Source organism: Salvia splendens, chromosome 1 (assembly GCF_004379255.2).
Source record: "Salvia splendens isolate huo1 chromosome 1, SspV2, whole genome shotgun sequence".
Taxonomy (NCBI): Eukaryota; Viridiplantae; Streptophyta; class Magnoliopsida; order Lamiales; family Lamiaceae; genus Salvia; species Salvia splendens.
The window spans coordinates 13329824-13342136 of NC_056032.1; the positions used below are offsets into that span (position 1 = coordinate 13329824).

The following is a 12313-nucleotide window of genomic DNA, read 5'->3' on the forward strand; positions in this document are numbered from 1 at the left end:
CCGGGGTACTACAACATGTACCCACAGTGGTATGGGATGATGCCCCTGATGCCGGGGGTGATGCCCCAGATGCCGGGGATGATGATGCCCGGGATGCCGGGGATGATGATGCCCGGGATGATGCAAGGATCGTCTGGCGCTTCGGGAGGGAGTAGGTCGGGGGTCCCCCAATCGCCGGTGGACAACGTCTATCGGCCCTTTATGGACTTACTGTCAACGGACAACCTAGTGAATTCTCCTCTCGAGACTCAGTTCACTAGCATCGACACGTTCTCGTTGGAGGAGTTGGGGCTTTCTCCGATCCGGGAGAATCCGCTGGCGACAGAGAGGAGAGGGAGGACAGGGCGAGGGAGGGGCAGGGGACGGGGCGTCCCGGTGTACGCTGCTGACGTGGGGGAGGGATCCAGCGGGTCCAAGAGGACCATCTGGAGCTCTGACGAGTGCGTCGCACTGGCGAAGGTGTAGATCAGTGTGGTTGAGGATCCATATGTCGGGGTGAACCAGCACATCGACCGGATGTGGTGGCGCATTAGCCAGAGCTACCTCCAGTTCAAACCGCCAACGGGGAAGCTCCACAACTCGGAGCAATGCCGGAAACAGTGGGATCGGTTGAAGAAGCCGCTCAGCCGATTTGCTGGCATTTACACAAACAACCTCTGCTCGGCAACCAGCGGCATGTCCGCCGAGGATGTGAAGCTGCTGTCTCACCAGTAGTTCCCTGACTCCGAAAAGGGCTTCGGGGAATTCAATTATTGGGAGGTGTATCTCGCGGTGCAGGATTCACCCAAGTTCACTGCGGGTGTGGAATCCGGCTGGCCGAAGCAGACGAGGATCAGCTCATCCGGAGAGTACAACAGCAGTGCTGGTTCCGCTGAACTCCCCCCCGCCGATGCAGAGTTCCCCACTCCCACATCTTGGAACCGCCGCCGTCGCCCGATTGGGCAAAGGTCCACGGCGCGTTTGTCGAGGGGAAGTCCCAGCGGATCCGCCGAGGCCCAATCGGCAGCACCCACCCAAAACGATCCGGATCCCGAGAACCCCTCCTATGCCCGCATCGCCGCACATGACGCATTGTTACGTGGGATGCAGGAATGGCGCCAAGCGACCGACCTCCACTACAAGCGGAAGATTAGACCCCTCCTCAACAGTATGCACCGCGACTTGGGGTTCTATGCGATGTCGGATAGCGACGGCGAGGGGGGCGGCGGGGACGGCGAGGGAACCGACTGCGGGGATTTCGAGAAGTGAGGAGCCGGTTTTTATTTCAAAAATAATGTACTTTTTTTTAATCAAGTATGTTTTTTTAAAATAAAGTGGTTGAATTTTCTCCGTATTCATGTCGAACTTTTTAATTCCGTACATTGTTTATTTTCGGAAAGTGTTTAATTTGTTAATTTGTGAATTTTGTTTGTTGTGGGAATTCCGTCGGGAATTCCACCACTGTGCATTGGGAATTCCGTATGACGTGGTAGAGCAGTGGGAAGTCCTTATGACGTGGCAGGAGGTGTTTTTAGGAATTCCGCGGGGAATTCTGCCGGGACATCCGCACCACTGCGGATGCCCTAACAAAATATGTTGTTAGAACCACGCTTGTGCTTGTGATTTATGACTAATGTTTAACATTCGTATATCATATGACTAATGTGTAATATTCGTATATCATATGACTAATGTGTAATATTCGTATATCATATGACTTATGAAATTTAATCCACAATATATGAATAATGGGAAAGAAAAGAGTCAACACTACATAGCTTTGTTACAGAAGGAGAATAATTACAATGCATAACAACAAGATTATGATTTTCATCTTTCGAAACAATTTGGTTTTTTTAGCAATTCTGCACGTCAAAGATTCACACTCGTCAGTTTTCACAGTCAATTGTAACTTCAACGCTTCACATTCCTCAGCTTTAGTCCGCAATCTTTCTTCAAGAAAACCTTCAATCGTTGTTTTGGCCCTAACCTGTGCTTCGAATTGGTCTCGTTCAAGCTTCACTCTTTGAAAGTAACTGTCTTGGCTTGGGGAAAGACCCGCATCAACCCAATGAAAAAACTTGCAATCATCTTCCTGTATAAGACATAAGACTATATCATTAAACTTCATACCAACAATTTCAAATGAAAATATAATACAATTTAACATACCTTCCATATTGGACAACGATAGTAACGTCGACCGGGGTTAGCAGCCGTCCTAGATATCACAAGCTCAGCCGCAAGATCATGATTACAATTCAAAATTTCAGGACGAGGCCAATCCCAATTGAAACTTGACCCATAAGAAGAAGAAGAAGAACCTGAATTCAAAATTTCAAAATTAAACCAGAATTGCAATTTGGACGGAACATAACTACCTTCAAAATTAAAACCTGTTTATAAACCAAGAAATCATATGCTAAATAAAATAATAAAATGACTATTTCTCTCTCAAATGAAATCCCCAAAATTTGCACAGCACAGGAACCCTAAAACACCTAAATCGAGTTGCCGAGATGAACCATAAACCCTGCCAATCGAGAAGCCAAAATCGAGAAATCCATACTTTACATGATAGAAAAATCAACAGAAGCACACTCACTCATAGATGGCGATGCGTGGGTTGACGAGACGACGGTGGAAACACTCTTAAAATGAGAGAAATGAAATGAATAGAGAGAGATAAAGATAAATTCACAAAACTCATCACTCAGCATCATTGGAAATATGACCCTTAATCCTATATGAATAGACAAGGGTGTGCAGGTAAATCATAGGTCTGTAAATGAGGGTTTAGGTAAAAGAGAATGAGAAAAAGGTTACCAAAAGTGGATATGGACTATTTGTATCGGACGAACGAAAAAGGAAATATTGTCTATTTCTATGGGACGGAGGGAGTAATAAATTGGGATAACGTTCCAAGAATGGATGCCCATAATTTTATGGGAAAGATGAAAATAAAAGTTTACATATTTCTATGGGACGGAGGGAGTAGTATAATATTGCATAGCATGGTAGTTGAGGATGTGCTAACCTTAGTTTTCCAATTGAAGTTGTTAGAAAAGTGTCACAACAAGAAGGCGAGATGACGACAAATGGAAATATTCGATATCAAGACTATTTAATTTGATGACAAAATATGAAATAAAAATGTTCATCATGAACTTCGAAATGCAGTAGCTGATTTCATGTGGGAACAATAGGGCTGACAATTTTTGGCACGACATGATTACCCGACACGAATCCGCACTAAATTAATGGGTTTTGGTCAAAGCATATTGGGTCTGTGCCTTATCGTGTCGATCCGTTAAGAAGACACAAATTTTGTGTCGTGTTCATGTTGGGTTCGGGTATGAGGGTAGCAAGTCGAGTTCGTGTTCGAATTTGGGGTTTTCTAACATGTCGTTATCATGTTTATCCTTATTTGGTCGTATCGTTAACAGGTTGATAACGACCCAACACACACGATTTGTCACTAGGGAACAATACAGATTTAGAGTTTTGAATATGAGGTATACGTTGTACATCACTAAATGTATTTTAAATATTATTTTACTATTTTAAATTTTTTAATCATATTTAATAGTAATTTATATAAACCCTTAATATATATTTATGTGTAGTACAAATAAGAATGGAGAGTGCGTTTTATTCATATAATGGTGCGTATTGAGCAGTGAGAACAGCATTTTGTGCTATGTTTTTTAGCACAGGAGATCCCACCCCTTAGCTCAAGCCTTAGCCTATTAGAGCGTCCACTATAAGGTGGACGCGGCGGTCGCCGCGAGCGGGTCGATGGCGGGGCGGAAGCGGGGCGGCTTATAGTGGGAAGGGTGTCCGCCGCGGGTGAGGGGAGGGACGGCGGACGCGGAATCGCCGCGTGCGGGGCGAGGACGCGGCGACCGGGCTATAGCCGCGCCTATAGGCGCGGCGCCTATAGTGGCACGAAGATAAAGCCGCGGCTATTGCATGCGAATTTTTTTTTTACATTTCAATTCACCTATAAATACACCCCACTCCATTCATTATTTTCACACCATTCAAACGTTGACATCTATACAAATTTCTCTCACTACAATTTGGGGTCGGAAATGAACAATTTGTGGAGAGACAACTGGAATGCTCTGATTCAACAGGTGCAACACCAGGCCGCCCAGGAGGTAGCGGCCCGTTTGGCGGAGCGTTACCGGTGCTTCACCCTCCGGCGTGATGCGTCAGGCCGGATCGGGCTGTCCACACAACAGAAGTGCACCGCTGCAATCCGACAGCTTGCCTACGCTGGACCAGCGGACATGTTCGATGAATACCTACAGATGGGTGAGACGACTAGCCTCACGGTGCTTAGGCAGTTCTGTAAGGGGATCTTGGAAATTTTCGGTGGGGAGTTTCTACGGAAGCCCAACCCGGATGAGTGACAGCGCCTACTTGATATGCACGGGTCGGTGCACGGCTTCCCCGGAATGTTAGGAAGCATCGATTGCATGCATTGTGAGTGGAGGAACTGCCCCGTGGCATGGAAAGGCCAGTTCACTACTGGATTCAAAAGCAAACATCCAACGATGATACTGGAAGCCGTGGCAGACTACCGTCTGAAGATCTGGCATGCGTATTTCGGCGTGGCAGGTTCGAACAACGACATCAATGTTCTTCAGTCGTCGCCTCTCTTCAACGAGGAGTGCCGGGGGGAGGGGCCAGAAATCAGCTTCGTAGCCAACGGTACGCAGTATAGTAGGGGCTACTATTTGGCAGATGGAATATATCCGCGGTGGCCCGTATTCGTGAAGACTGTCCGCCAACCGGTAGGACTGAAGAAACAATATTTTGCGCGCAAACAAGAGAGTGCTAGGAAGGACGTTGAGCGGGCTTTTGGTGTCCTCCAATCGCGGTGGGCTATTATACGGTGTCCGGCACGAGTTTGGCACGAAGATAATGTCGCGAATATTATGTTAGCCTGTATCATATTGCATAATATGATAATAGAAGATGAAGGATTTGCGGCAGAGCGATGGGCGCCGGAAGAGGGTGCAAGTACAAGTCACGGTGTCGCCTCCGCGCCGATCCAGATGGCCGTACCACGGAGCAATGAATATTTGATCCAACGCTTCGCTGATATGCGCAGGACCACATCACATAACACACTGCAGGCCGATTTGATTGAAGAAGTGTGGGCACGTAGGGGAGGTAGTGGCGTTGTGTAAACTTGGTAGTGATTTGTACCAGATTCAATGTAGTGTGTGATTTTAATTTTAATTTAGTGTGTAATTCTAATTCTAATTTTAATTTTAATTTGTATTTTATTTTTATTTTTATTTTTAATTCGTATAGTCGGCTTCTTCTAATCCACTAAGAGTCCGATAAATTTGTTCTTAATTACTTGAATATTATAAAATGAAAGTTGATTATAAAATTTGGGGCTATTGGAGGTGTCCACCATAGTGGCGGACACAAAATTTTGGGGCTATGGACAAAAAATTGGGGCTATGGACAAAAAACTGGGGCGGGGCTATTGGGCGTATCCACTGGACACCCTTATACTTACCTAAACACTCAACTCAAAGCTGGACACTTGTAAGCAAAAATTCAGTCCGAGCTGCATACTGCCGCCTTTCGAATCCAAGTTGACGGAAATGGGAAAACACGGGAAGAAGCAAACCGCCAATCACCGCCGAGGGAAAAAAATCATCCTACCTTCTCCAAGACAATGAAGAGGGAGAGATTAATGATTACCCGTTAAACCCTCCTTCCCCTCTCTCCGATTCCGACCCAGAATCGCAGGAAGAAGAAGAGGGTAATCAAGAAAACGATGAGGGTTCGGAGATAAGTACAGAAATCGACAGTGGGCTGCCCTCAAAATTCTCTCTTTATCAACAGTCCGTGCAGGTGAGCCATTTTGCAAGCCTTTTCCCTTTAAAGCAGAGCTTGCTTTCTTTAAATGCATTGTTTTAGTGAATCTTGCATTAGATGGAATTATATGTGTTGCTTGGATTGCAGTCGCCAAAAGGGGATATAAGCTATCTTCAGAAGTTCTTTTTGATGTATGTGGGTGGGAGGGCACCCCTCCATTTACAAGAAGACTTTTGTGGCACTGCTCTTTTGAGGTACTCCATATAAATCTTGCTTTTCCTGGTAATTGTTTTGTGTGTGGAAAGATTGTTTTGTTCAGTGTCCCCTGTGGTGTGATAAATACGGAGGGTGTTTGACCAGAAAATGGAATGAATTACTTGATTGTTGCCAAGTTTGTAATAGTACTATGCATTGCATTATATTCGATTTGGCATTGTTCGCGAGTAGATGATCTGATCTGATGTCAATCTAACCATCTGAGATGGTTTCATGTCTACTTGTACTTTCAGTCTCACGATTTCTTGAATTTAGAGGTGGTTAGAAGGTTTTGTTGTAAATTTGGTAATTTTGCTTCCGGTCATGCATATATGATGTTATCATGTTATTGTTGTAGCGACTATAAAAGAGAAGCATTGCTGTATCATATGTATGGAAGTGCTAACTCGTATTACTGCTGTTATTATCTAATAAGCCATTCACTTGTTGTTAATTCATGTGTTTTTTGCCTTCATATTGGCTTTCTATCAACCAGTGTACCAATCTGTCAATTTAGGAAGTTTTTCATGCTTCACATTTAGTAGTATTTAGTTTGGTAGCACTCGTTATTAATATTTTCTTGTAACGTGTGGCTGCAATAAGGATGTAATCCTTCCTATCTTATGCATTTACCAGCATAGAATGGCTTCATGGTGATGCTAGAAGAACTGCTGTAGGCTTAGATTTAGACGTTGAGGCACTGGACTGGTGTCTGGAGAACAATGTCAACAGAATTGGGCCTGATATTCGCTCCAGAATATCCCTGTTTCACGGAAATGTCTTGCAACCTCTCGAATCAAAATTGGTTAACTTTAGCCATGATGAGATTTTGCAGAAAATGACTTTCGAAGATAATGAAGGTGATTCAATGGACGGCACAACTAGTTCTTGTCTAGAGGAGAGCGCTAAGGCCCTCCAAGATGCCAAGTCCTTAAACGATGCTCAATTGCCTCCCAGGGACATAGTGTGTGCTTTTAACTACAGTTGCTGCTGCCTGCACAGTCGTAAAGAGCTGATTTTGTACTTCAAGCATGCACTCAATACCCTCAGCCGGAAAGGTGGTATATTTGTCATGGATTTATACGGAGGCACATCTTCAGAGGGTGTGCTACGGCTTCAGAGGAGATTTCCAAATTTTACTGTAAGTCATTCCTAATCCTAAAAACTCTACTATTATAAGGAGCATGCATTCTTTATATGTCAAGTTTAGCCTCGACATTCGTGGTTATGATTGCATTTTGCAAACCTGAAGTAGTACTTAAGCTACCTCACCATGTGTATTCACACCTTCAGCTCAAATCATGACATATTAGGAAATCCCAGTTAGTCATTTTGCTAGACGAATCACACTTGCGTTGCCTACCAAGTCAAGTTACATTTTCAAAAGCGGGCACTTTGCAGAGGTATATTGAGCTCTGCTTATAGAAAAGACTTAAACAGACTCACATAATTATGAGGCCACCATAAAGAACATAGGATGAAAAATGTTATGTTTGTGATCTGTTTATCATAGTCTCATCGGACTTATTTCACCAATTCAGGTATCCCCAACTCTTGAACTGGTTTATGCTAAAATAGGCCGAACATAAATTTTTTCACCAGAATCATTATTCTTATCACCCCTTATCATGTTATTTACAGTATGTCTGGGAGCAAGCGGAATTCGACATAATTCAAAGGAAAACGAGAATCAGTCTACATTACAACCTCCACAAGCAGAAAAGGAAGATTCGACATGCATTTAGCTACAGCTGGAGACTGTAATCTCGTTTCTATCCAGTTAATGAGGTTAAAAATAGCACATGCTGTCATTGCTGAACTCTATACTTTTTCTAGATGGTCGTTGCCAGAAGTGAAAGATTGCTTGCAAGAGGCCGGATTCCGCTCAGTTCACTTTTGGATGCGTAGTATGCCCGACAGCGGACAAATTAGGAGCACAGATGGGTTCTCAGCCAGACGAGATATAGAGTACGAAGAGGCTACGAGCTTTCAGCAACAGGATTCTTGGAACGCTTATGTCGTCGCTGTTGCATAGCCCATAAGCAAATAAGTACCTTCTTGTTTAAGTCGGGGTAAATACATTATTCATACAAAATGTATCACACTTGTTTCAAATTGATACAAAAAGTTTCAAGTTATCATAACTAATATAAAAAGTTCGGTTGACGTTCATTTTAATACAAATCATAACCACAATCTTAACTCCGCTAATTATATGCTTATGTGGCATTTGATTCATCAACTAAATAAAAAAATTAGAAATTATGGGAAATTTATTATGAACTCTCTGTTCCCTTTAGAGAAGTGACTCGAGCAAGATAAGCAATACCTCCATAAAACATCTCTATCTCTCTCGTTTTCTAATCTGTGCTAAATGAAATGGTGAATATGGTCGCTCGTTGCATTTGGTAGTACTTGGGAGGTACAGAGCCTGGATGTGCCTAGTTCTTGTTGGGAGTTAATATATGGTCTATATGTTTGGGGTTCGTGATAATAATGGTGTTTCGTCACCTCTTGGAATTTAAATAGAGTTTTTTTTCCATTATCATTATTTTCTCTGATTTATTGAACTGTGTAGCGTAGCAGTGTGAGGTTGTTTTTCTTTTTTTTTTTTGTGCAGGGGGTCAGTGGTGTGGATGGCCACAGTGATGGATTTGAAGGGTCGAGGGGGTCGGCCGACTCCCTCCCTTGCCACTAGTACCGCAGGAGTCGGGGTTCGGAGTTGCCTTCGACTCCACGACAGATCCAATTCGATCCCCCGGCACCACTGAGAACGTGGCATATGGAGTTGCACTGTTGCTGGCTGCGAACTGTGAAGAAATAAGTGTTAGTCTGCTATTGAAGAGGACGATGAATAATGAAGTTTCAGGTTGCTTACTGTTAAAGAAGGAGCGATGGTCTGTTAAAGATGACAAAGTCTAATATTTTGGGTTACTAGTTTTGCTCGTCGGTCACTGGATGGAGAGTTTTATCTTTTTGTTGATGGCACGCGAAGATTCTAATATGTACAGTAGATTATTTGAGATTGGAGTACATATTATTATCATCACATAGGAGCATTTGCAGCATTATAATGAAATCAACCGATGAGTATGATGAATTTCTAAACCTTATTGAACCTGTTATACATTGATTTTAAATTTCACTGCACGAACCTGTCATACATTGTTTACACCAAAATTGCTTAAATCTTGGTGTGGTTTGATTACTCAAATGCCACATAAGTACATAATTAACAGAGTTAAAATTGTGGTTATGATTTGTATTAAAATGAACGTCAACCGAACTTTTTGTATTAGTTATGGTAACTTGAAACTTTTTGTATCAATTTAAAACAAGTGTGATACATTTTGTATGAAAAGTGTATTTACCCCTGGGTCACTTGAAGATGGAGAAAGACATGGTCATGATTTTGGTTATTTAATTTCTTCATTTGCTTTTTTCATGCAACAGACTATTGTCGAAATACCATGAATGCAATTGGAAGTATTATAAAATCATGTCAACCCAAAGTCAACTAGTTGACTTTCTGTTGACATAAAATCTTGAAATTATCAGGGTCGGATTTTAGTTATTTGTCATCTCTTAATATCAAATTTTGAATGTTAATACAATATTAAATTTTGTTTACTTTAATAATAATAATCATGTAAAACGTCAAATAAAACATTTAATCGCATTCTAACTGAGATTTGTCATTACTTCTTATTATATATTTTTGAAATATATATTATTAAAATAAAGTGTTTTTAGTTGAATAATATTGTTTTTTTAAATCACTAAAATGCGCTCAAGTTTAGTTATTGTGTGGTAGTTAATTGCTAACTAATTATCATTTCCAAACTAAGACTAATTTTTAACCATTAGATTAAGAGATCTTAGTAGTTGAAATAATGTATTATATTATAAATTTAAAAAATTATTATTAAATAATCTTAAAATGTATTAATGTTAATTCTTATATATATTATAGTTAAAATTAACATTTTTTTCTCATCAAAATCATTTTTAAAACTTTAAATTTACGTAACTCTCTTGATTTAAATTATTTTTTCATAAAATATATATCATATTAAAGGTAATTTTATAAGGATTCTAACGAGATCTCAATCGCATATGTTCCTCGGCTTCTTCGGCATCTCCTTCGTCCAGTCCCTCATCTTCCCCCGCTCCCCCCATGACGAGATCTCCAACGAAGACGACGAGATCCTCATCGACGACCTCATGCTCAAGGAAGACTCCCTCACCGTCCCCTGTCCCGCCGCCGCACCAACTAAGATCGTCGCCGCTCCAATTGAACCCCTCCCCGAGGAGGATGAAGAGATCGTCAAATCCGTCGTCTTGATGGAAAAATCCCCTCCTACGCCCTAGAATCTAAATTAGGAGACTGCCGTCGCGCCGCCTCCATCCGCCACGAGGCGCTACAACGCACCACCGGAAAATCCCTAGTCGGTCTCCCCTTGGAAGGATTCTATTGATGTGATTAATTATTATTATTATTTGAATTAATTAAAATTGATTAATCGGGTCAAAATCGAGTAAACACCCGTGGACTGTTAATATTTAACGGTTCCGTCCATTTTGGACAGATTGTGGCCCGAGTTGAAATGTATAGGATGCAATAATTCAAAACGTAATGTCTAGGACCAAAATCGTAAAATGACCACATGTTTAGGACCACTTTTGACCTTTACTCTGTTTTTAATTAACTATGTTGATATCAGAAAAACCAAAAAAGTTATCATATTTATGACAGATTGACGATTTTACACTTTATTGATATTTTATCTACTATTTATTGAAATTCGTGAGTTCTAATCTCATTCACTCATTTTAACATCTAATGGTGTAGGATTGATCTTAGTTGTGTACCAGAGTACCACATGCATTTTAACATGACCTATCTTCATTGAATTTCTAGTGAAACTTTATTTTAGGTTTTAGGTACTCTTTTGCCTATTCAGTTTCTCATTACATACATTTCTATACAAATAATTTAATATTGCAATAATACAATTTATGAGGTTTATGATTTTGTATGTTGGTCATGCAATAATATAATAAATGAGATTTTATTAGTATTATTATTATATTTTCATTGTATTGCATTGTGATAGGTTATTGTTTTATAGTAGTAGTTAGTTTTCTGGAATATTACAAGGATAATTGCAATTAATAATATCAGACATATTAGCTATTATAGAAATTCCAAATCTAAACCAACAAGATAAATGATTCAACATGCCAAAAATTGCCATAGATAAATTGTTCAACATTACATAGCAAGAGGTTGTCTTTAATATTGGTTGGTCTTCTCAAAACAAAGATCCTCATGACAATAAATTATAGTTCATGTTAAAATTTTCAATCAAATATTTTAAACATATTGCTAAAAGATTAGAAAAGATCCTCATGACAATAAATTATAGTTCATGTTAAAATTTTCAATCAAATATTTTAAACATATTGCTAAAAGATTAGAAAGTGCATGCCGCATGCATATATTACTGAAAGATTAATGGACTAGATTAGATTAATAGGAAATAATTCTATTGGGCTTATTCCAATGTTACAATTATTTTATTATATATATGCTCTATTGTAGATAATAGAAGATACATGAAACCTAATTTTTTAAGAGAGAAAAGCGGCGCTACTCACAAGAGATTTCCTAGCTTTCTCTATAGAACGATTGTACCGAGGAATTGTTCCTGCATCGGATCAGAATACACGTGGATCTCGATAGTAGTGATTCAACTTGCAGGACACAATCGTAGAAGAAAACAACACAACAAGTAAGATTTAGTTCCGTTTTGTATTTCGTGCTCAACTTAGAATATAATTATGAATCTAGATCTGTTATTCTTGTCTGCAATTTCCGCTGCGCTCATTAAATGAATACAAGAATTCCTTACAGTGGTATCAGAGCTCGGGGCTCGATTCATAATTATTTTGTTCCGTTTGCTGATTACGTGTGGATTAATCATGTTATTGTAATTGGGATTAATTTATGAAAACAAACGGTTTTAAGAAACTGCTTTAGATTCAAAATTTCGAATCTTGAATCAGAACAAAATTTTCGAAAAATCTTTCACTGTTGACACAAACGCAAACAATGCGGAAGATTTATAATGGCACATTCATATTGCTCAAGCGAATACCATTAATAACCGAGTAAATTAAAAGAAAGCAGCAAAGCGGAATCCCTTCATCTGAGTGTAAAACAGAGATA

General features: G+C 40.3%; 1 protein-coding gene across 1 annotated transcript; it reads left to right on the top strand.

The window, feature by feature from the left end:
• Positions 1–5604: 5604 nt before the first annotated feature.
• Positions 5605–8253, top strand: LOC121798963 (the record flags this gene model as incomplete). The annotated part of the gene is made up of 5 exons (XM_042198289.1): positions 5605–5862; positions 5974–6080; positions 6718–7222; positions 7723–7841; positions 7918–8253. Coding segments are annotated over 5 exons (1188 nt in total), but the record flags the coding sequence as incomplete, so codon positions are not given.
• Between the last annotated feature and the right edge of the window lie 4060 nt (positions 8254–12313).